Here is a 26,615-nt window from a genome sequence, read left to right as displayed (position 1 = left end):
TATACTATATATTATAAACATTTTTTTTTTTTGGCAAGGGAACATTAAATCGTTCAAAAGTGACAGTAAAGACTTTTATAGGTCTAATGTTACAAAATTTATTTAATATAAATGCAGTTCATTTGAACTTTGTTAATCAAAAAATCCCTGAAAAAAATGTATCACAGTTTCCACAAAAATATTAAGCAGAACAACTGATTTCAACATTGATAATAAGAAAAATCAGCATATTAGGATGATTTCTGAAGGCTTAGAAATTATATTTCAAAATATAATAAAAGTAATTTTAATAGCATTGTAAAATTTCACAATATGACTGTTTTTACTGTATTTTTACTGTATTTTGAACTTAGGATACATTAACCTCTTAAGTGCCACCGGCCCACCGGTGGGCCCATTGGCGTTCTTTTTTACGTTGTCTTTTTTCTCTGTAACATATCTTAGTAATAATAATCATAAATTACATATCATTTGAAAGCTTAAAACCTCAAAATTCATCCTGTGAAAACCATTTTGAAATCGGACATTGCGTTACCATGGAAATGGTACTTTAAAATCTTTTGGCGGTCTCCTCCCCCTTAGTGGGTGGAGTCAGGTGTCATATTACTTTTACTTTACTTTACTTTACTTTTAGTCATTTAGCAGACGCTTTTATCCAAAGCGACTTACAAATAAGAAAAGGTAATTAAAACTAAAAGCTAAAACTCTATAAATACTATATATATACACACATTTAAGAAAATAAAAGAAATTAAATAAAAATGACAAATGCATACAACAACATTTCAAAACTAAAACATTTAAATGAAAACAAAAAAATAAAGCTAAAAACAATTAAAACATACACAAATAAGAAAAAGTAATTAAAACGAAAAGCTAAAAGCCTTTAAGAAAATAAAAGAAATTAAATAAAAATGACAAACGCATACAACATTTCAAAACTAAAACATTTAAATGAAAACAAAAAAAAAATAAAGCTAAAAACAATTCAAAAATATTAAAAGAACAAAAGGTATGAGTATAATAATGATTCTAACATAACACTAAGCCAAACACCAAAAAACAACTACATATGTGTATGTACAGCCACACACATATACATGTACATATATATAAATACATTAAATATATATATATATTATTTCATTTCCATTTTGTATGTTGAAGTACTGAAATAACTCAAATTAAATAAAAGTAAAACTTAATAAAAAGCCTATATAGACATAATAAAAAAACTAATAAAATGACAACATGACTACAACTGTAACTAAAACTAAAATAGATAACTAATACAAATCAAAGTACATTAGTAAGCTTCTTTTTAATTAGTTTAACAAAACTCAAATTGAATTCAGCTGGACACACTTTCCTGTTTATCCCAACAAATGGCCAGGCAAAGCGCACGACACTGAAATGACACTTACAAAATGTATTATGGTCTTTTAGAAAACAAACTTTTTATAATCTTGACAAAATACATATCGTCGGAAAGGTCTGATCAAGATTCCATATTTGGTGGTTATTTTGTGATATAAGTAATACTGACAAGAGATATTTAGACATTTGTGACAGATAAATTTAAACTTCTTTAACTTTTTGATACTTTAATATTTATTATTTATATTGATAACTATAATATTGGAAATGACCTTTTGCAATAACCTGCAGATTGTCTTCTTAAAAAAGAGTCCAACCTTAGGTCTGTATACCAAAGCGTTCATGAATTATAACAATTTAAGTTTGAATAGTGCACGTTCACATCTATATTCAAAAAAAGGGGGTGGCACTTAAAGGGTTAAATAAATGTATCCTTGTTGATGTGATATACATACACACACACACACACACACACACTAATATAAAAAAAAATTGATAAAAACTTCGGCAATAAGATGAGGTGTAATATATATACCCATGAGTCTCAGTTTCAGTGGCTGAGGACTGACACTGTCAATCTCAACTTTGAGAAGGTCCTTAGCAGCAGCAAAGATCTCCTCCTCAGTGCAGACAGCGTACTGCACAGTAAACGCTCAGGTCTTCACTTCAAATTTGACATTATTCAGCTTCAAAGTAACAGTTTTGCCCTATAGTACAAACACAAATAAATACATTTCCTCTTATGAATGTGAGACCAATATTTCTACATGTTTACATTTATACTAATTGTGTATGGAATATATTTGACATGTTTCTGCACATAATAAACTATGTGCAAATAATTCAAGGTGTTTTACAGACATGTTTAAAAGGTTTAAAACATCCAGAAAGTAGAGAAGTGAAACAACTGAGAAGATTTCCTATACAACACAAATATAAAATTACATATCTTCAAAACAACATCTGCAAAAGCAACTCTAGTACATGGTAATGATGTTGATGTCCATACCAAAGCAACTGAGGTTTAATAAACAGATCAATCAAAAGATAAATAGTTCAGAGTGATATGCAAGTTTTTGCTGGCTCTTTCCGACACTCAGTATAAAGATGAGAGAAGCTACTTTTGCTCTGAAACCCAGGTACCTTGAGGCCCTCCCGCTGTAGGTCCTGTGCTAGATCATGACAGAGAGCCCTACACAGGGAATACTGCTCCTCTGCATCACTCATCTCCCCAAACGTCCTAAAAGAAAGAGTGAATAGAAATAACACGAATAAATTGACAGGAGGAGGAAACAGGAAGTTGATTTCAAGTTTACAGAAATGTTTGGATCTGAAACATGTGCTGAAGACTGGAGAAAACTTTGAGATGATTACCTCTTCTTTCTGAGTCCCTGAAACAAAACACAATTTTTTCCATGAAACATTACAACCAAATTATTATTCTGTATCCAACAAACTACTACGCAAAAATGTTTGACACTGTAACATTAAAAAAAGGGCACACCTCTCGATACATGTGGAGCCCAAACCCAAAGATATGTGAAGGAAATTACGCCAGGAGGTTCCCGAAAAAGCAGGGATAGTAGCGCAATCTGCTGGCCCAGTTGGTCACAGTTGACAATACCCAAAGCAGCCACCATCTTCTCTGTAACCTTTCCCAAACCAGACACCTGGAATAAATAAACAATAATATTAGGCCACGTTAATGAGCTATAAGACTTATAGATAAACGGGTCAGACAGACCTTTCTGACAGGAAGATCCTGTATAAACTCCATCACAGCTTGTCTCTCAGGAGGAATTCGGTACTGGCCATTGGGCTTGTTTTTATCACTGCATACTTTTGCAAGCATCATGTTTGGGGCGATGCCTATAAGAGAGATTAAACAATGAAATAAATACTCTACATTTCTTACATAATGTGGGAAGACTGTATATGCTTACTTCTGCAATTTAAGTGTAAATAACTAAACAAACTATCCAGTCTCTCACCTGCACTGGCAGTAAGAGATGTTTTCTGCTGAATACGGAAGCGCATCTCCCTCACAGCCTCCTCTGCACTCGTCCCAAACACCTCTGCTTTCCTATCAGCCCCTGAAAGAGAGGGCGAGGAGCTGGGACTCTCCTCAAACAGCACAGGAGACCGTTCATCTTTCTCTGATTCAGCTGTAGACTTGTCTGTATCATTTTCTTTTAAAGAACAGGATAAAAAACATAAATCAAGCTACTTTAACCACTCATAATAAAAGACACACTTTCATTGTCAACGCTTTCACAAAGTAAAAATTGGACCTGTTTTTAAAGTCTACTAGCCCGGGGATTTTTAATCTTTTAGATGCTATGGACCCCCAAATATGATCATCCTCGTGTGAGGGACCCCCATCCTAAAATGTAAAAATGTTTGTATAAAGACCCAATTTATACTGTGAAAAATTTATATTATAAATTAGACTTTTTTTCTACTTCCTATAGTACTGTAAGATTAATTTTATTTATTTCTTACTTGATTTAAATACAATGTTTGCATCTGATGTATGTGATGAAGACTGAAAACAACTTTGAGCAGATTACCTCTCAATGCTCATGTTTTGTAAGCTTTATGTATTATTTATTCATTTATTTAAATACACTTTTCATTCATTTAATCCTTTTTTAAATTAAATATTATTATTTATTTAGACTTTTTTTATACACAGTGTATCTCTAAACTTTTCCTCTGCATGGACCCCTCTAGCACACCTTTCCAGAGCCCAGCTTGAAAACCCCTGCACTAGCATCACAGATGCAATATGTTCGCATGGTCTCGGGCCAGTGCTTCCGCTGCTCAGTGATATCCAGATAAGCCTCGTCCAGACTCATAGGCATGAAATGAGGGTCATATTCTGAAAATATCTCTCGCACCTTTAAGACAGACCCAGGCATTAACAAACAGTAGCTATGACTATTGAATAATGTAGGACTGATATACAACATACCTGGGCACTTACTGCTCTGTATTTGTCAAAGTTAGTCGGCACAATGACAAGATTTGGACAGAGATTCTTCGCAATGAACCCTGGCATGGCAGCACGAACACCAAACCTACTAGCGTGGTAATTGGAGGTTGACTGAAAATGATAATTTTAAATGTCAACATTGTAGATACAGTGGGTACAGAAAAGAATCACCCCCCTTTAAAATGATCACATTTTGTTTGATTCTGTTTTTAAAAAAACATTTCTGACATGTTGGTGTTATATCTTTCACTTGGGTGTTATAAGTTGCACTGAGTAAATCCAGCTGGATAAAACAAAAACTGTGTCCGTCTTCATTTCAGGCTGCAAAGCAACAAAATGTGATTATTTTAAAGGGGTGATTCTATTCTATACCCGCTGTATGTGACGATGTTCTGCGAGGTTTATTTTAGATTCTCACCAGCATGCTCATGGATCCCACTGCCATCGGTTTGTCCTTCAGCTCCGGGCAGTCTCTCATTTCGACAGCAGCATAGAAGGCGTCCATGTCTACGTGAACTATCACACGGCCCAGCTCTCGACTTCTCTCCAGTTCATACGTCAGTTTGTCCACCTATGGTATGAAAACTCTTAAATAATAATTCTATCTAAAACGGGTCCTAAAATTAATGTAGTCACTGTATATGTAATGCAGTGTAATGTAATGTAATTCTCACATAAATATGTCCATGAAGGTCTCACCCCAGTTTATATTTTGCATAAAGACAACATAGCTTATTTTAGGACCATTAAGGTTTATTGCATGTGACATTATTTTTATGACAATAAAGCACAACTGTCATTACCATAATGCATTCAGATGTATTATTTTTGAGTTTGTAATTCTCAATATTTTTACAATTGTGTAAAACATTAATGAGGGTCATCCTGCACAGACACAATTATTATTTTTTTGTAATTAATATCAATATAAATTAACCATGATGCATACATACTTTAAAAACTTTTGATTTAAATAATATATCTTTTTTTTTCAATATGATAGTGTGAATTAGATTTTTACACATTACAGCAATAAAACCGACACAGGAAATTTGTGTGTTCACATGGTGGGGAATCCAATCATAACATTTATGACAATCATTACAGAGTTGGTTACCTCTACTTGTGCTTGCTTCATTCAGTTCTTTAGACCTGTTTGCACTGATCATCCTTGAGATGTTTCTACAACTTTAAATTCAGTTGATTGGACATGATTTGGACAGGCACACAACTGTCTATAAGGTCCCACAGTTAACAGTGCATGTCAGAGCACAAACCAAGCCATGAAATCCAAGGAGTTGTCTGTAGACCTCCGAGACTGGATTGTATCAAGGCACAGATCTGGAGAAGGGTACAGAAAAATTTCTGCAGCATTGAAGGTCCCAATGAGAACATGGTGGCCTCCATCATCCATAAATGGAAGAAGTTTTGAACCACCAAGACTCTTCCTAGAGTGGACCGCCCGGCCAAACTGAGCAATCGGGGGAGAAGGGCCTTAGTCGGGGAGGTGACCAAGAACCCGATGGTCACTCTGATCAGAGCTCCAGCGTTTCTCTGTGGAGAGAGGAGAACCTTCCAGAAGAACAACCATCTCTGCAGCACTCCACCAATCAGGCCTGTATGGTAGAGTGGCCAGATGGAAGCCACTCCTCAGTAAAAGGCACATGACAGCTCGCCTGGAGTTTGCCAAAAGGCACCTGAAGGACTCTCAGACCATGCTGTGCACCGACGCTCCCCATCCAACCTGATGGAGCTTGAGAGGTCCTGCAAAGAAGAATGGGAGAAACTGCCCAAAAATAGGTGTGCCATGCTTGTAGCATCAGACTTGAGGCTGTAATTGGTGCCAAAGGTGCTTCAACAAAGTATTGAGCAAAGGCTGTGAATACTTATGTACGTGTGTGTGTGTGTGTGTGTGTGTGTGTGTTTAATTTGCAAAGATTTCAAACAAACTTCTTTCACGTTGTCATTTTGGGGTATAGTTTGTAGAATTTTGAGGAAAATAATTAATTTAATCCATTTTGGAATAAAGCTGTAACATAACAAAATGTGGACAAAGTGAAGCACTGTGAATACTTTCCGGATGCACTATACTCTACTCTAGGTTGTATGATTTTTATTTTCAAGTTGGGATTAAGTTAGTTAAATTAATACCAGAATCAACTACATCACTTCATTTTTAAAGGGGTCATATGATGCGATTTCAATTTTTCCTTTCTCTTTGGAGTGTTACAAGCTCTTGGATTACACCAAATACACAAAATAATGTTCTTTTTAGCAGCATCATATGGCCCCTTTAAAGCACTGAGAAGTTGTCACAAGGTCTTAAAATGCTTTCTGCCAAGAATCATGATAGTTGTCTAATGATGGTCGTTATGACGTGTTTTAAATGTATAAAACTTTTATTTATTATAGCTACGATGGTTTTATATTTTTGTCTGTTTCATTAATTGTTGTATGTTTCAAAATTGTTGTACTGTTTAAATATAAATTAAAAGGCCCTATAGACTCCAGTGAACTTATCCCCAAAAGTGGGTCATGTATGCAATAACTATTTTGTGGTCGACTCTATGATAGGATATGTCTACACAAACACGGAAATAAACCTTCAGTATAAACCTTCAACCTTCAGTGACAAATAGTTCCTATATAAAAGATGAGTTTTAACGCTGTTACAGAGTGCACTGTATCGGCCAGAAATGTAACACGTGATTTTAGTTTCGCTCTTGGCTAATGGCCAGTGCCGAGAAATGATGGCTTGGCCGTTTGCAAAGTCTCGCGAGAGTTCATTATGACATTTTATTTATTGTGAGTAATTTCCGAACTGCGTTTTTGCGCCTTTGCCTTGAAGGGCATTTCGGGAAGAGGGCGCCTTTTGTTGTGTTTGTTTAGAGTCCAAAATAGTTATCTGTACTCCATCCGTAGTAACAGCAAATGCGATTCTCGCGATATTTTTGCGACAGTCAAGACTTCCGGATAATGACGAGTGGGCGGAAAGAGGATCTGAATCGACGGACTGTAAAATAACTCTTACAAATGGGAATTATGCGTAAAGAAATAGTAACAACAGTGCTGTGACAGTTTTATTTTTTGATTTTTAGCGGGTTTAACAGATAGTTTTGTGTTTTAATTGTATTGTGTGAGTATATTATAACTGCACACACTACGCAACATTTACTTTGTTGATCGTAAAAGGACCTGGCGTGTTTGGAAGAAAGCCATTGAATGTCGCTTTCACGAGCCGTACAGATTTCACGGTGAGAGATATGGATTAAACATCGTCGAAATGACCCGCCACGTTTGCGTAGGGGCGGTTTTGATGCTGTTAATCAACATCGGTAAGGACACAAAATACATGATGTGTGGAATTGCAGTAACTGTAATATTTAAAAGAGCGTATAATTACTTTTTATAACCATAACCTAGAATACCGCCTGTCTGTTTTATTTCAGAGGGGACATTCTGCTTATATCCGCCTCAGGATGTCAAGTTAGTCGGATCATATCTGCAGTGGAAGAAGCCTCCGGATGAAGATAGTGTGCTGTATTTACTGCAGTATAAACATGGCTCGTAAGCGTTTTGTTTTAAAGGGATAGTTAAACTAAAAAGACAATTATATCATCATTTATTCACCCTCATGTTGTTCTTTCTACACTGAAGCACAAAATGAGAAGTTAGACAGAATGGCAGTCACTGTTCGCTTTCATTAGCCCTTTTTCCATACAGTGAAATTGGATGGTGACTGAGGCCTTAGTAGAAAAACTAACTCCTTCTCTATGGTTACTTTGATTTTAGCAAATCAGACGATGAATGGTACAATGTGATGAGCCATAACGAGACCGAGTTAAGATTTAAAATCACTCCCGAGTTTTATGAAGCAGTATTTCGAGTACGCGCAGAGAAAGGATACAACATGTCTGAATGGCAATATTCAAAGAAAGTCCAGTGTGTAAATGGTAAGGAGTGCTTTATGTGGTTATATGTTCCATCCATTTTAAATTGAAATGTTTTATCACCTCTAATATGTAACATAAACTCAAGTGCACATATTCACATAGTTATATATTTCTTTGTTCATCCTGTTTCACAGCTAACTCTTGTGTTCCTGTGATGAAACTGTCTGTAAAACCTGAAAAGGTTTATGTGACTATGGAGCATATGGACGAGAGCTTGGAGAAAGAACATGGAGAAAATATACAATTTAATGTATCATTCTGGAAAGTGGATAATGGAGGATACTCGAAGGTCTCTTGCATCCTTCACACACAAAAAAATCACGTAAACGTATTCATTCACTATATTTCTGAAAGAGGACTATTGTAAAGCTGATAAGAGTTTTTGATCCTACAGGTAGAGTTTATTATTACAAATAGCAGGAAACAAAAACTTGAACTGGAATCAGGGCAAAACTACTGTTTCCAGGTTCAGTATCTCTTCTATGAAAAGCCTTATGGAAATGTTAGCAACCAAAGTTGTGCAATCATCCCAGAACCGCGTAAGTCTTATTCACTTATTTATTACAAACTGCAAGAGTTTGATTCACATTGTTTGTGATTAAACCCAACCAGAAATTAGTTAGCTTTTAAGCAGATACTGAAATGAATTGCATGCTGCAATACATTATGAATTTTGCTGACATACTTTAATTTGTTTTACTGATCATTCATAATGCCTCATGTTCTTTCATTTCTTTTTTCCTGTGTAGCGGAAATGATAAAGAGCCGTGATTTGCTGTTTATTATATTAACTACACTGCTTTTTACGGCCATGTGTGGAGTCTGTATTTTTCTGCTTTTTAAACACCATAAAAAGGTCAAACAGCTGTTACAGCCACTCCGCCTGGAAATTCCTGACCATTATCTAGAGGTACACATCCATATTTTATAATTATCACTTCACCGAGATAAAGTAAAGTAACTGAATAGGAACTCTGTTAATATGGCAAATTATAACAGTGTACTACTTTTATGTGCAAGTTGTCAAATTTGTTTTGAGTGCTTAAAAGTCTTGCTACCAGGCAACAACCCTCTCTTAAATGATCATGCAACACTTAGAGTCAGATGTGAAGTTTTTTGTTTGTTTGTTTGTTTTTTATTAAATGAGTTCTATTTTCTCTCCCTATATAGTTTTTAAGGTCTGGGGACGGGGAGTTTCCTCTGCAGGCATGTCCAAGTCCCAGCAGTCAAAGTTTACAGTCATGTGACATGATCATAGTAATAGAGAACAGCAGTGTGAAGCAGAAAGGCCAAGAAGAGGAACAAGTTTTTTAACTTAATGATTGTGTTTGTCTTTATGCATATAAAGTGCATTTACTTTTTTGGGGGTAAACAATATGCTTTGCACATCACTAACAAACTATTCTTATAAATTCAAATCTGTACTGTGTAAGTGCAGATTTTTTTAAATACCGGTCCAGGATCAGAAAACAGTTATATTAGTAAGAGGGTATATATTGCTGAACACAGAATATAATTTGCCCCCCCCTTGATTTCAGCTATTTGGGTTAGATTAGATAACAATGTTCAATATGTCTAGCTCTATTAACACTAAATATGAAAATCATTGTTTGTTGCACCAGTTTTAGGACAATGTAATCGCTGTCTGCCTCTAATATACATAAGTATCTAGGATGGGAAAAGCAGGGGTTGAGCACAAGTAAATAATTAAATTCCTGCCCATAACATTTAAATAAGTTTAAATGTATATGAAATCTGCAAATCACTGTAATAATTTAATTAGCTTGTTATTGTTTGGCACTAACTGTGATTGGTCGCTCCATTTGATCCTCTGTTATTTCTTCCCTGTTACAACCCAACTTCTGTTACAACACAAGACACAAGTGCTCAGTTTTTAGTATTGCATTTAGTATTTAGTTACCTTAATGTTATTTAAAATTCCTTCTAAATAGCAGTATACATTTGGTCTTGTCTTCCCCACTTCTTGTATAAGTATATTTATATATTTTCTATTTCTGAATGTCCTTTTTTTGTGAAATTTACTTGGTTGTCATAATTTAAAAAATATATAACATTTCATGTAACGAATGCAGTTATCTACACTGATGGATTCTATATGGAGGAAAGGAGGATCTTTGAGGAGTAGTGTTATCTTGGAAAAGTATGTGCCAGAGCTTATTTTAATTGCATGTTAAAATTGGTTTGCTTTTGATAAAATGTTGAGCTTGTTTATATTTTTATGTTCTTGTAAAAATAAAAAATAAAGTTATAGTGTGAAAGCCTTAATTTGTCATAGTCGCCATGCATTTGACAAGCAATACCAACTAAGTTAGTAGTTGTTGTGGTCAATATTTTTACACAGTAAACTGCACTTAACATAATAGTATAGTTTGATAAATTAATTTTATATAATGTATCAATGAAAATAGTCTTTGAGTTTTGAAACTACTGCTAATTGAGAAAAAAAACACTTGCTGTGTTTTCAGTTTAAGCCAGAGATCAGACATTTGTCTTTGTAACTGAAATCCCTGAATAATGTAAATGTTTGTCTGCTTTTCTTGTTTTGCTTTTCTTGTACAGATTTTGTATAAACTTGCTCAAGAGGATTTGTGCAAGTTTCATAATTGTGAAAAAAGGTGATAGAAATAAAGAAAAGAAACGGGGTATACAGAATTTATTCTAATGACATGATAACATGCAACTTTTACCTGGAATTTTTTTGTTTTCTTTTTACCACAAGAGGGCACAAGCCTGACCAGTACCAAATGGTGTTACTCTCATCTTTAGTTAGTACTCACTTCCTAAACCCTGCTGCTTTAAGAAAACCTAATCATATATTGCAGCATTGCACATCTTTTACCTGAATGGTTACTCATAAAGAAAAGCTGGGAGCGGGAAGCTATTTTAGACTGAACTGTGAACTTGTGCACCCTGTTTTCTTCACAGAACATCCTATCATTGCATGAGGCTGAAGTAAAGAATGTGCCAGCGGCAAACAATGTGTTGGATGGCTTTAGAGATGACAAGGAAAGAGTCTTAAACCCCTTAACTGTTCCTCCTGATGCCTTTGTCTCAATATCCATCAAAGGAATGTTATTAAAAAGCCTGCAAACCCACAGTGAGGAACAAAGGGCTTCAAATACTTAATGGCAGACAGGTGTTTATGCAGGTGATGCTTGACACATGGATGTTTGTGTCCTGAGAAAGAGACACATTTGTCGAAGAGGTTATTTTCTAAACACTATCTAAACTATGAACCAATATCCCTTCTGAAAAAGCACCTTGAACCAGCCTGAGAAGTTTTGCTGGTCTCGGATGGTTTAGCTAAACTGGTCTAGCTTGGCTGCAATGATGGCCAAGCTGCTGTTCAGCTGGATGGTGTCGTGGAAAAATTCTTGGTTGAGAAAGTTTGTCAACTTTTGTTTTTGTCTTCTTTTATTCTTTGCAAAGAGTGTCAACAAACAGAAGGGTGAAGTACCCCGCCATTTACACTCTAACCAGCTAAAACTAGTTCTTTCTACCGGTTAAGATGCTCAGGATTCTATATGCAACAAAGATGATTCAACAAATGACTCTTCATAAGCATTTCATATGCAGCCAAGTAAGAAATTAAGCAAACAAAGTAAATTTTCATCACAATGGCCAGTTAGTCTCCCAGCTTAAAACCAGACAGGAAAACCAGCTAAGACTGGCAAACCAGTTTAGATTTAGCTGTTTTGTTGTTGTTTGTTTTTCTTTAGCAAAGATTGGAGGTCTTTTACTATATGCTAATTGAATCAAAAGCTGTGTAGAACAACTCTGATATAGTTACCTTTGGTCTAGGGGTCTAATAAAACCATTCTTCTGTGCAAAGGAAGATCTCTCATGAAAATATTTATAGCATGGAAAGAAGTACTTTTAAAAACTTGATTTAAAAGGTTGTTTTATAAGTTGAAAGTGATCATCCGCTTGGAGTCGCAAAAAATGCTCAAATTAATTTATTCATTCTGTGCATTCTTTGGTTATTTTAACATTGATTTCTATATGAGCCTGTAAGGATTAATTCTCTTCTTATATGTTAACTACCATTTAAAAGTTTGGGGTCAGTCATTTTTTTTTTTTTAAATAAAAAAATACTCTTATTTAGCAAGGATGCATTAATTTTTTTCAAAAGTCAATGTAAAGACATTTATAATGTTACAAAAGAATTAGAAGTATCCACAAAAATATTAAGCAGCAAAACATTGAATTAAAATGAAAAAATATTGATTATAATTAAGAAATGTTTCTTGAAAACATTACATTTATTTAAATAAAAAATAAAAAACATGGCTTAAAGAAAAGTTTGGAGCAACATTTTTCATCGAGCAAACATCTTGCAGCGCTTATTTCTTCCTGACATCCATTTTCAAATAAACAACTCCTGTGTCACGTGTTGTTTCGCGCCATTCCCGTTCCAATTCTTGCCTGTGTTTTCGTGACAAAACGTGGTTTGTAGAGTCGTTGGGTGACAGAGTTGTTGTCAGTTCGTGTAGTGCGTGACCTCCTGTTGCGGATCATTTACATAGAGTCACGTAGTGTGAACAACACAACGACTTAGAGACAGACAATAAAGTCATGTAGTCTGAACAGCACAGCGATCTGCCGACGTTTAAAGTCGTGTAGTGTGAACTTGGATTAAGTATTTGGTTAATGCTGATGGTTATAACATTTGGTCATAGTATTTTGAGAGCCCAGTACTCTTTCTGGAAGTTCCCCACAGGCAGTTATAGATCACGAATGCAAAACTGGGCAGTGTTTAGGTGTCACAAGCTCCCTGGAGTCAAAGATAATAGCCCTCTCACTCTCAGGTTGAGTGTCTGTCTGTGTATTTCTCTCTTGCCTCAAGGTGAGAAAATGAGTGCACTTGTCATATTTATGTCTGGGTATTTATGAGAAGGAAAACATGAAAGAGAGACAGAAAATATTCAAACTGCATAGATTTCGCTCCACTCCACATGTAACATCACAATAAGATGGTCTGGATAAAAAAATGCCTCAGCAGACACTCCACACGCAGTTGAAACTTCAAAGCTCTGGCATAATAATATCATAAAGTAAATACCGCACATCTTTTACCTGAATGGTTACTCATAAAGAAAAGCTGGGAGCTCTGGCATAATAATATCATAAAGTAAATACTTTAGCAAGCTCTCACAGAGATGTTTTTGTTCAAGATGAGAATGGATTGAAAGTTTGGTAAGAGAATCTTACTTTATACATAGAATTTTCACTTCTGTCCCTGTCTGTCCACATCTAACCTTCTAGAGTTGGTGTGAAACAATTTGAGGGCTTCACATTCATGTGTGCCATTTTCTGCCTAAATATTGGCAATATACAAAGAGTATTTTACTTTACAATGACTAATGTGTTTGAGAATAAAGGCAAAATAAAACACATGGAGAGAATCAAGTACAATAAGCATTGAATTCTGAACTCTGTTTTAAAGACATTTGCTATTTCAAGGACTGCAACAGTTGTCTGATTTGTCATCCTTGTGATATTTGTAGTCATTATTTACTGTACTTGTTAGTCTGTGTAATTTATGTTGTCGAACAAAACATGGAATATTTTCAAGTATGTTAATCACAGACCTTATTTTACTCTAAAATTGAAAACTCATAAGAAATTCACAAGGGAACGCAAGGCCAGTAAATGCTAAATCTAGGATTAAATTAGGACTACAAAATGAACATTTCAGTGAAGGAAGTTAAATATCTTCCAAATCAAAAACTTAAAAGGTAAAATAATTCTGATTATTCTCTCTCTCTCTCTCTCTCTCTCTCTCTTTCATAAGATCAACAATTTGCTCATTGGCCTACAATCAACGATGGGCAGTATTTCAGATACATGTATTTAAAATACAAAATACTTTTTTTTGTATTTCTCTCTCTCTTTCATAAGATCAACAATTTGCTCATTGGCCTACAATCAACGATGGGCAGTATTTCAGATATATGTATTTAAAATACAAAATACTTTTTTTTGTATAAAAAAAAAACCCCGAATGTAATTTGCATTTAAGTACATTTTTCCACACATAATTTTGTATTTGTATTTTAAATACATTTTCCACACAAAATTTTGCATTTGTATTTTAAATGCATTTTAATGTATTTGTGCCCATCTCTGCTTACAATCATACGGCTTTGACAGAGGTTAACTCTAGTTATAGAGAACCTCAAATTGCGAAGAAATGGCAAGATACATACCATTCTAGCACCTTGGACACAATCAAACTCCAAACTTCCAAACTCAAAAAGTGCAAATACTATGAAAAGAAAAACACATTCTCAGCTAAAACGATCAGTTATTGGTTACTTTCCACCACTTTGAGCTCTCATCAAATTTTCATGCATCCAAAAGCCACACAGTATTTAGTAAAATATTCTGTCAAGTGTTTCAGACACACAACATAAACAAGAGTGAAGAGAAAAGAAAGAAAGAACAATAAGCATGTGCATAAAATAAAATATGAATATTATAAATACATCTTTTCCACTATTATTTTGTATATCATCAGATGCATCTAACATAAGAACAGCTGATGTTACAGTAAAATCCACTCACTTTACACATATGCTTTTGTCCCTACGGGGAGAGGAAAGGAATGGCTGACCTTCAGAAAGACCATGCTCTCCAACTGAGCGTTTAATAATGTATCATTTAAAAAGAACTCTATGTAGTACAAACATTTTGTTCTGCTGTGTCTTTTTCATTCAATTGAAATGCTTACTGATGAAACATAACATAACATAACATAACATAACATAACATAATTAGGTATGTCTGACATAATGAAAAGAGTAACAAAATACAACCAAATCTTCATTTTCCTTTTTAAAAAAGCGTAAAGTCATTGGTTTACATTTTATGAAATTTAACATAGCCTAAAAAAAATTAATCTAAAAATTAAAAACATTTGCTAGGTTGCTAAGGGTGATTAAAAATGCATCACCATCTATTTACATTTGATTCATTTTTCTACCGTGTTTCGACCACATGCTGTCTGTGTGAGATTTCTCCAGAAGGTGTCGCTGTGTCTCACGTGAATGTGAAGTAACCACAAGGTGCGCGCGGAGCACCTGTTTTCATCCCACCGCCAAACTTTGGATCCGCTGATCAGGCGAGCGCACATTCACTATAGTAAGTAGTTACGCGGGTTACTTGTCTTTACGCTTTGAGGCGTGTATTTTCAAGTTAATGAATTGTCGTTTTCAAAGAGAAATGGGTGTCAGTATCATCTTACTCAAGGTAGGCTAAACGCGTGTTTTAGCGCAGCTTCTTGACCTCCCACTCGTGCTGTGACGTGACTAGCAGCGGCTAGTAATAAATGAAACGCGCGATTTGAAGCGTCCAGTTGTTCTGCTGCTCCAGCAGACGCGCGTTATCTCTGTCACATGCGGCGGAGCACATTCAGACAGGACGGGAGGTACTTTAGATTTACTTTCTGTCACTTTTTTCTTTTTTGCTATTAAAAAAAACGTAGCTTTCTTATTACACTCATAAGGGCTAATTGAAATCATTGTTCTCAGTGTGTTGGGGGCGTGCAGTGACTGAACAGTTGAAATGTTTGGCGTTGCAGAGGTTCCGTTGATCGCGCTGGACTGAAGCAGCAAACTACTGGAATACATTATCAGCGATTCAACTGAACAAAATGAGCGGCGGTAAGAGGTAAGAGCCTAAAACCTTTTCCTGTATCTATCGGTTCTGTGGTCAGGGTTACAGATCAGTTAACAAGTCTCATCCAGTTCATAGAATAGCTTCTGAAAGCCCTTACAACAACAGACACTGCAAGCTGTTTAAGTGACATTGGATTTACAGTTGAATTTACATTGAAATGACTTACAGTAGTTTTTACGTACCTACTTTTTTACCAGCACTGCCAGATAGGCTGTCTATGAAAACTTTTATAAAATGAGATAATATCAGAGTTATCCTTGAGGTCCTCTTTCCATATTTCACCTGCTGTGAGTTCAACAACATCACAGGCTCTGGTGAATTTCTTTTCTATGTAGTTTTTAAGTAATCGTGCTCATGATTTCTGCCATAGCACCATATGTCAACTCCATTATACTAATTATGAAGACATTATGTTGGATATTTGGATACTGTCCCTCATTCATTATTATTTATTAGTACTTAGAAACACCATACCTTATATGCAAAACCTGGCTAATTTGACAGCACGTTCAGCTATCAACACCTTAAGATTTTCTGTCTAACTGGTGACAGTTCAGTGTATGAGCTTCATTCTTTCTTTCATTTACGTGAATGGAGTATATCAATATTTGTAATAAACATATAATAAGCTATATTCTGCACCCAAACATAGATAAATGCCTCTCATGTTCAGCAGATTCATCCAAAACAATTTGTTAATACGTAAACGTATTTATACATATATTTTTTCATCTTTGTAGCCTGTTATGTCCAAATATGCAAATATCAGTGATACTAGATCTAAATAATCAAGTTAATATTTGCAGAAAGTTTGGTTCTCTTACCCATAAGAGATCGAAGTCAGTTAAGCAGATTGTTATGTGTAAAACGCTAAAGAAATCAGAAAAGAGCTAATTGATAATTTCACTGCCTTCATTGGTAGATTAATTTACGATGATTTTATTAGATTTTATTATTGATTTTGCTGCAGTTAAATCTGTGTCACCACTCACCAGTTTTGCGTATTAAGTGTGGGTGTAGTGTATTATGCTAGTTTATTATATTTCATGAATGTACCTTCAAAGATTTTTTAATATGGCCTTAATCCTGTTTAGTCATCCGTTGTTCAAGAAAGCTGATTCTTAAACGACAGTTCACCCAAATGACACCAAAGTATTTGGAAGAAAACGTGAACTCATCTGATGTGAAGGAGTACTGTTGGTGCTTGCTGTGTCAGTATCTGTTCTATAGGTGGCAATGAAGAATGGGGGAGGAAGAGGGATAGTTTCAATCTAAGGGGACAAGTAACAGTCAGAGTCTGATGTTAAAACAACAACAACACGTTTTAGTGCAGATCTTGAATTTTTCTTTTTTTGTCTACTTTACTACAAGAGATTTTCACCTTTTAACAGACCCTGGATTAATTGAGAGCCTACTTTTAATAGAAATGTTTTCCTTACAATTTGTACTTTCTGTACAATTGAGATTACTATAAACAGGATTGTTTTGTCTGTTATAATCATACGGGTTATGAATTGTGACATTGTCCATGAAACTGGTATCGTTGATGGTTGCTATTAACAGTCCTAACTTTGGTGTGTGTAAAGTCTAGGTGTTAGAAACATGGTCATGTCCACACACCCCTCTGTTAAACCTATTCACTGACCTATTAACCAGTCATCTAGTATTATAGCACGTCAAAGATAACCAAGTGCTATACAATCATTCACACATGTGTTTGCGTCACAGTTAACCTACCGTATGTAGTTATTGTTTTTAACAGCATGTGTAAAACCAAGTGTAAAACCCCCGCAAGTTTTAGTAATATAGCTTTTTAAATGGTTGTTGGTGTATTACTAACTTAACTTTTAGCTTTCCAGTTAAATGGCCCGTTGGATGACACATATCTTGACATACTGTACACTTTGCCAGAATTGCAACATATGCACATTGGGAAAGCATGCCTCTACCTACTTTTTTGCAAAATGTACCTATACATACTATTAACTGCAGTTTCTAGCTGAAATGAACACTAGAGGCAGTAAAAATCTTATGACCTCAAAACACTTTTACCATAGTGCATGATCTGTGAACTAATACATATTTATGTTTGTATCACATAACCAGTTCCATTTGTATGACTTTTCTGACATCGTAAACTTGATCAGTAGCTCACCCGGTACAACATTGCACTTGTGATGCTGAGCACCCAAGCACAAATTCCATGAAACACAAGTCATGATAAAAGAGACTTGTAGAAGCAATCTAAAATGACATAGTTGATTCAGCAAATGCGATTTTATCTCACTTTACTCATGTTAACACTATCGAATAGTTTTAGGATAGGGTCTAGTGTATAGGTGGTATGTTCTTTTCAAATGCAATAGAGCATTAACATTTTAGCACCACTAACGGATCATTTCACTTCCGAACTGTTGCGATACATATAACAACGAATGTAATAACCTGTTGCCAGATTCACATTTCAGATAAATCTGAACACACTGTTAGTGCCACTCACTTTGAAAGTGTTATGAAATGTGCAAGAAGCAATGTAATATCATTTTGCTGAAATCTCACCACAGGCACGTTTTTTTCAATGAGCCTGGGTAGCAGAATTGAGTGGGTAAACTTGCCATCTTTTCAGCATGCTTGATTGCATCTAGTTGAGATGTGCAGAGACACTGGGCTCTTGGGGAGCTCTGCGCTCTTATCAGAGAAACGAGCTCTATCCTTCCTGTTTGTGTTTACATCTTGGTTTGTATTTATTTTTTGTAAACATGTAATGAGCCCATTGAGGAAATCATTACCCTAAAGTGTGTTCTCTGGGCATTAAATGTTTTAAATGTATTTTAGAAGTGAAAAGCACTCTATTATCAAACCTGTAAAGATGATTGTGATCTGAACAAATAACATCATATCCATTTACTGCACACTTTTAGTCACACCTTTATTCCTGAAAGAGAAGATCAGTGCCTGAATTGTTTCGGTCTGGTCTTTGGACTCTTTGTCACTAAAGTGACAAAGAGCAGTCACACCTTGCTTGGAGCAATAATCTTTATTCCTAGTGGGCAAATGGCTACATACTTCCCCAGATGCAGCTATAAAGTATATGGAGAGTGTCTCAATGAAGAATTTAAGATATTAAATCTTTCATGTATTAATGGACATAGAAGCATTGTCTTCTAACAACATACTCTTTAGGCAACTTAATGGCCAAACTAATCACTCTTAAATCATTGTGATATTCACTATGCTGCTATTGCTTAATTTTACTATGTAGTAAAAGCAGAACATGTCAGATAAAAGTTTAAGTGCTTCATGTCGTACATAAGCCTACTCTTAGTTGACTAAGAGTTGACTTCTCCAGTGATATAACTGAGTTTATTAAAAAAATCTGTAAGGAATAGCATACCACCTCTTCACTTATTATTTAAAAATGTCAAACAGGAAATGAGTTCATTTCAGCCCTGCTATGGATCTTTATCCTCCTCATTCCAGACATCCAGTATTGGACAAATTTGTTTGAGTTTTTCTTGCTTTATGTTTTTGGTCTGCTTAGACATGCATTTATTTTATTTATTTATTTAAATTTTTTTTTTACTTCAGCATTTTACATACAGTATACTCTGTAAATGTGCAGTGCTTCTATTTATCTAGCAATACTGGTAAAAAAAATAAACATTGTCATATATAATAATATCAGATTTAGATATCAAAATGGGATATACATATTAAATATTGAAATGATTTTCAACCCTGCTATGAATGTTTGTCCTCCACATTCTAAACATCCTAAATATTGGACAAATTTGTCTTAAGTCCAACATAATATTTTTATAACTACCATATTTTCTGCAATGCAAGTCGCTTTAAAAAAAAATGTGAAACACGATTTTGACACTTATTCCAAAGCGACTTTTTATTGCCCTGTATTTCACATTATTTCTAAATGTAATAATAAACCAATGCAATGCTCATCTGTATATTTCAATAAAATTTTGACCTGGTGTGACTACAGTCAGGTGTGAACTATTTTTAGGAAAATACAGTAAACATTGTTTGTTTGTAAAGTTTCCTATTTCAGGACAGATTAAGTTATGTTTCATTACTGATCTAATGTCAGAAGAGCATATAATGCCTCGTAATCACTTGAGAATAATAGGCCAGCTGGAGAAATCCGATTGTCATAAATAGTGTTTGAGTCCATGCTCAGTGTTTATTCCACCCACATGTAACTTGTTGTATTAGCATTAGTATCGCTCGTTAGCTGATTTGAAATCTGTGTGTGGCAGCCCGGCTCACACCTCCTGGACATCAGACTCAATTAGCATCTTGCAAGGCTGCCCAGTCCTCCCCATCCCCCACAGACCGGATTACCCTCCCAATGTCTACCTGACCGCTCCTGCGTCCCTCAAGGGCAGCACTCAGAAAAGGACGGTGACCCATAAGTTGCAACGCACATCTACTAACCCGGGCTGGATCCAGAACCAAAGACTTCCCCCTTGTTAGCGTTACCTGCTAACCTGGGAACATGGCTACTACTAGCAGAAACACACTGCAAGTGAATGAGCCACGCCGATATGGCTCCACGTTGTCTTTAGAAGAGAAATGTGAGCAGTCTTTCTTTCTCTTTTACTACTACAGGATGGAGGATGAGGCTGTGCTGGACAGAGGGGCCTCGTTACTCAAACACTTTTGTGATCAGGAAGAAGTTGAAGGCAAGTATCTCAATATATTTTTTACACTAAAGCCACTTTTTGATTTGGATTGTGAACTAAAGTTTGAAGCCTAGGAAATGTCTCTTATTGTGAAGTCATTTGGGGTTTGCTTTGATACAGTTAGATTTGAGTGGTATAATTAGTATGTTTACTTTAGGGTGATGAAGATGTAGGGCACAAATACTAGGTGACTTTGTGTTTACCTTGCCAGCTTCCTTCCGGTCCAAATATAGATTTAAATGAGTCCTAGTGTGTGTTGTTTATCAGAATGCAGTTTAAGAGCATGTTTAGGAAATAACTTTTATATGATTTATTTATTTTTTTTAATGAATGAAGTCAGACAGCTAGAATCAGAATAAGATATTTGTCCTGGTGAAGCTTGTAGTACACACAAAAAAATAAAAAATAAATAAAACAAGAAGACACGCATAATAAAATAAGTGAATAAATAATCAAATAAATATTTAATTATTTGTAATAACGTAATAGCTACATCAGTATAATCTGTTAATGTGAATAATTCAAGGCTTAATAAAAAAGCACAATGACTAATAGGTCCTCATCAGGTGTCTGAGCTACATACAGCAGATATCTTTGACTTTTGAATGATAGCAGGGAGGAGAGATGGACCTGTGTTTCATCTTCTCTCTTTGTTCAATTTGCATGACTTTAAGAGTTCCTTATCGTTTCAGCTGTGATTGAACACAGTTCCTCCTCTTCCTGCTCTCAGAGTGTGGCAGAGGCTGCGTTCACAATGAATAATAGCTTACAGCTTACTGAATACTGCACAGTATAAACTCTATACAGCCTACTATTCTTTAAAACAGGAAGGAAATCAGTATTATGCAACGATAAACATTTCAAAAAGTAGTATGTTACTGTTGCACGTGCATGGTGTCCAGTTATGATCTTGGGAAAAAAATTGTAAGTTTGTGCAAAAATGTTTTAACTTTTGACAAAAAAAATATAAAAACATTTGGCCAAAAAAAAAAAAAAAACCACTGTTGTGCACTATTTATTTTAAATTGTCAGTCATTTGTGCATACTGAATATTTGCATACTAGGTGTAGTATACATACTATATACTGCAGAGATGGTAAGACTAATATGTCAGTATGCTATTCTGAACTTTTAAGAGAAATGTTTTTCTATTTGTATTGTTTCTTTTAGCTTTCAAAAGAGACTACTACTATTATTTAAATGGGATTACTATTACTGCTATTTAATTGGAATTTGGAGAGCTATATGCAAATTGAATTTTGGTTTAGTTTTGCCATTGACAGTTTGACTAACTTAGCAACCTACATTTAAATGTGCAGTTTACATTTATAATAATATTTTTTTTATGCTTCACTACCATTCAAAAGTTTGATGCCGGTAAGATTTTTAAAATTATTTTTGAAATAAGTCTCTTATGCTCGCAAGGCTGGATTTATATGATCACAAATATAGTAAAAACAATAATATTGTAAAATTTTATTACAAAGTAAATAAACTATTTTCTATTTTAATATATATTAAAATGTAATTTCTTCCTGCGACGCAAAGCTGAATTATCAGCATCATTACTGTAGTCTTCAGTGTCACGTGATCCTTCAGAAATGATTCTAATAATAAAAATTATTCTAATTATTTTCTTTACTGTCAATTTTGATCAATTTACTTAATCTCTGTTGAATAAAAGTTAGTGCTGTCAATTGATTAAAAAAAAAATTTCTGAAATTAATCGCGATTAATCCCACCTAGCATTAAAGTTTTTAAATATACTTTTATATTGCAATAATTTCACATTTAATCTTCAAATTAATGTAGAAACAACATAAAACAGTATATTTTTTATATTTGTTTAATGGCATATTTTTTATGACTGAAGGCAAGTATCACTGATACCACCAATACTACTGATGTCTCTGTGAAATTGTTTTTTTCCCCTAATTACCAATTGACTATAGCCATTCAAACATTATAGTATAATTGAGAGCTATCAATTTGAACATTCATTAGACTTGAAAAAATAACAACTTATAATTTATGTGAACTTAAAACAATCTTCACATAAATCCATTATAATAAGTGTCATATTTACCTGTGCCCTTCAGCAAGTAGGAAATAAAATATACAAAAATTGAATAAAGTTATCAAACACTAAATTCTAAATTAAATATAGATGAATACTTAAAGCTACAAAAGTTATTGATTTCCTTCTTTTCATTTGTTCTTTGATTAACAGACATCACAGCAGCTGGGTTAGTTTATTTTGGCTGCTTTAAGAGCTGCCGCTGCTGAACATGACCCGGATCTGACACGCATCGTATTTTCTCTCAAGTCTTTACCTTTTTTGACCCAATTCAGGTCTTAAAGTCTCTATAATGAGCTGATGAGTTGAATCGGGTGTGTTAGATGAGGGAGATAGTGCTGGGCTGCTCCAGGACAGTTTTGAAAACCACTGCATTTCAGAGATATCTTCCTAAATGTGACTCACTTACATGCACAGTTTTAAGGCAGCTTTAATTGCCTTTTTGGTAACTTCATGACTTAACTGAAGACATAACTACGACATTACACACTCGTAGTTTCTTTCGTGCTTTAATATGAAATGATACAGGCTACTTCATTTGCTCACACAAATGCTGCAGCACACTCTGTAGCCTCTGCGTTAATTATGTCAGTTATTTTAGCTTGTTTAACTGAAAAAATTAATCACCTGCATTAACGCATTAATTTTGACAGCACTAATAAAAGTATTATTTTTCTTAAAAAAATCTTCCTGACTGCAATCTTTTGAACGGTAGTGTACACTGAAAAGAACATTAGTCTTAGAAATCACAGAATGAAAAATAGCATTGGCCTGCTCTCAAAGTAAACTATAACAGAGCAACATGTGCCTGCTAGACAAAGAGCCCATATGTGGCAGTTCTTTTAGAGGTAGCGCTTTATTAACAGCTATATTAGCATGCACAGTGGTGTGTCGCTATCTTCTGTACTTGTACCCTCCATCTCAACAGCTCTGTTACTGCGGTAACACAAAGTGCTCAGATGTTGAAGCCCATAGGGCCCAGCCAAATTCAGGAAATACACTTTATCCAGTGACGAATTGCATGCCACACCAATTCAGGCCTCTTTCTATGGTCGCATAGAAAAGGGTTCCTCCGAAAGAACAGGAAGCTTGGCACAAAGCTGGCTCGACAATGTGTGGTTCCTCCCTCCATCTTACCTCTCCCTTTCCTTCTCTTAGTCCTTACTCCTACTCCCTTTTCCTTATTTTGCTCTCGCCCACCCCAGCATAGGTGGGATCCATATTCATAAAGGTTCTTGATGATCTTTCTGCATCATTTGTTTGTTTATTAAAAACAAGCAAAGAAAATGCAAAATGTCAACAATTTGCAATCATTTTCCAGAATGTTTTGCAGAAAAGATACTGGATGTGCCCTGGAGCGGACCGATATGACTGGTTCTTAACTTTAGACAAACAGGCAGATAATTAAGTCACGTTCTCAATCTACATGATTTATATTCATGATGTATTTTTTTCCAAAACAATTTAACGCCCAAGTAAGATTTAGAAATTAAAAGCTTTTTGTATATATTTTTTAGCAAAATAAATATAAAGTAATTCATACTATGGCATTGTGACAAATTACATTTTAACCAAGTATGATCTATTGTAGATGTTGTAATGTGAAGTACATATAATGAGCTTACATGGTAATAAAATAAGATAAAGAGATGAAAAGATGAGATAACACACTCAACGCAAGCAAACACTTGTCACCTTTGGAAAGAAAATTTGGACAGCATTCAAATGCAGTGATCTCTTGGTGGCAGTGAAAGTATATAATAAGAAAAGAGACAGCAGGGCTGTGAATCCAGTTTAAATAGATCTTTGTGTTAAGGTTCAGTGGATAATCATTTTGTCCTTTTGCATTTTGTCAGAACCTCAGAGGTGGAACCATGCCTCCTACTTTTAAGAGACAGTTTTAGTAGGTTTTAGCAGGGTTAATGTAAGATTGGTCACTGTTTGAGAAGAAACACATTATACAATCATAATAACAGGAGCAGTCATACAGTATATTGTCATTGTAATAATAATATGAGACAAATATATAATAATCATAGATCAAGTTTTTTAGAAGAAATCTCCATTTAGAAAAAAAAAATAAAAAAATCCAACTCTTGGTTTTCAACCCAGTACATCCTGAATCTGTTTAGACATATGTAGCTATTTTATTGCATGAAATATATTAATTTATAGGGGTGGGACAAAATATCGATATGGCGATATATGGTTGTTCTTCTCCATGCGATACGAGAATCGATACACTGGATAAATATTGCTATTTTAATGAATACAATAAGGCGCTCTAAATAGATATCCCTGCTCGCGGTGTCTAAAAATGCATGGAAATCGTGGCCGCGCCATTTTCACCTTCTTTCCAAAGTGCTTTAAGTTTAAGTTTTTAATAAGTCCAAGAATAAAATGATTAATTTACTTAACATGTTAAATTGGATTTACAGAAATGTTTGTTTTCTGTTTTCTAACAGTTTGGACTTGAATAAAGAGCGAAAACTTGCACGTAACCTTTTCACAGGCATTTTGTTTCATAGTTAGACAGATATCGTGATGTATTGTCTAGCAATTTATCGATTATCGCAGAATTGCTGTATCGTGATATTATCGTATCATGAGCCATGTATCGTGATTCGTACCGTATTGTGAGGTACCCTGCGATTCCCACCCCTATTAATTTACGTACGACTTATAGTTAGTAATTTTAGACCAAATATTGACACACAGTCATCTGGACTATCTTTTCTATATTTAAAGGGGTCATATGATGCGATTTCAATTTTTCCTTTCTCTTTGGAGTGTTACAAGCTCTTGGTGCATAAAGAAGATCTGTAAAGTTGCAAAGACTAAAGTCTCATATTCCAAAGAGATATTCTTTATAAAAGTTAAGAGTCAACCACGCCTACCTAAAATGGCTCGTTCTAACACGCCCCCACATACCTACGTCACGATCTCGGAAGATTTGCATAACGCCGCCCAAACGTTCACGCAAAGAAAGAAGCCGTAACTTTTATTCTCGCTGTAGTATTGTTGTTGCCGTGTGTTTCGTTGTGAAAGCGAAACTACTTTGTTTGACCTTCCAAAAGAGGACGATATCTGCTTCGTCATGCCTGGAGCTGATCCGTGCTGGTAACTGAGGAAATACATCAACATCGCGCTGTGCATCGCCGGATCGGCTTTCACCGTGGACGAAGACCGGGGTCGTCACATGTGGTTGCCGCATCACAGTATGGTAAGGGACGTAACATTTCCGTCACACGCTTGAGGAATTCGGCCAATTTGTTTGGCCTTCCAAAAGAGAACGATATCTGCTTTGTCATGCCTGGAGCTGATCCGTGCTGGTCGCTGAGGAAATACATCAACTTCGCGCTGTGGATCGCCGGATCGGCTTTCACCGTGGACGAAGCGGAGTCCAGCTCGGGGTCATCACATGTGGTTGCCGCAAGCCCGCCGGACGCTCCTTCGTCAAATCCGCCGGCCGCGCCGTTCTCAAGCCCGTCCGCCTCCGCTCACTCAAGCCCGCCCGTCGCCGCTCACTCAAGCCGGCCTCCGCTCACTCTAGCCCGCCGTCCTCCGCTCACTCTAGGCCGTCGTGTGGTTCGTTGTGAAAGCGAAACTACTTTGTTTGGCCTTCCAAAAGAGGACACGACTAGAAATCAGTGGTTAAGTTATATTTACAACACTGTACCAGAACAGTTCAACCCAAATATTCAGATGTGTTCAGCGCATTTTATGGAGGACTGTTTCCTGATCCTGGAAGAGTAGACTACAATGCCGGCTGTTCTGAATCACAGACTGTAAATACGTTTTCATATTTAAAG

The 26,615-nt window shown here is 35.4% G+C and overlaps 2 protein-coding genes and 1 pseudogene across 11 annotated transcripts in view; 2 read left to right on the top strand and 1 right to left on the bottom strand.

Moving 5' to 3' along the window:
• The window catches only part of LOC107747693 (DNA polymerase kappa-like), an 8,824-nt pseudogene extending 2,861 nt beyond the window's left edge, over window positions 1-5,963 (bottom strand).
• A 1,375-nt stretch (window positions 5,964-7,338) lies between these two features.
• On the top strand, window positions 7,339-9,777 carry ifngr2a (interferon gamma receptor 2a). The gene is made up of 7 exons (NM_001361157.1): window positions 7,339-7,707; window positions 7,822-7,939; window positions 8,165-8,325; window positions 8,460-8,614; window positions 8,720-8,864; window positions 9,075-9,235; window positions 9,496-9,777. The coding sequence occupies exons 1-7, from the start codon at window positions 7,656-7,658 to the stop codon at window positions 9,637-9,639; spliced, it is 936 nt and encodes a 311-aa protein (NP_001348086.1). The 5' UTR covers window positions 7,339-7,655; the 3' UTR covers window positions 9,640-9,777.
• A 5,684-nt stretch (window positions 9,778-15,461) lies between these two features.
• LOC107747688 (electrogenic sodium bicarbonate cotransporter 1-like) overlaps window positions 15,462-26,615 on the top strand; it is a 70,295-nt gene continuing 59,141 nt past the window's right edge. For 4 of the 10 annotated variants that reach the window (XM_016562288.1, XM_016562285.1, XM_016562289.1 and 1 more), the window contains exon 1: window positions 20,295-20,726. In XM_016562288.1, coding sequence (XP_016417774.1) covers window positions 20,540-20,726 — 187 coding nt within the window. In that variant the 5' untranslated portion in view covers window positions 20,295-20,539. Of the gene's footprint in view, window positions 15,598-15,647; window positions 15,776-15,878; window positions 16,018-20,293; window positions 20,727-26,615 lie in introns of those variants that run through there. The other 6 variants (XM_016562292.1, XM_016562290.1, XM_016562287.1 and 3 more) reach the window with 5 other exon arrangements.

The sequence above is a fragment of the Sinocyclocheilus rhinocerous genome, unplaced genomic scaffold (assembly GCF_001515625.1).
Source record: "Sinocyclocheilus rhinocerous isolate Xijiao unplaced genomic scaffold, SAMN03320098_v1.1 scaffold2846, whole genome shotgun sequence".
NCBI classification, from domain to species: domain Eukaryota; kingdom Metazoa; phylum Chordata; class Actinopteri; order Cypriniformes; family Cyprinidae; genus Sinocyclocheilus; species Sinocyclocheilus rhinocerous.
This window is presented reverse-complemented; position numbering and strand designations above follow the sequence as displayed.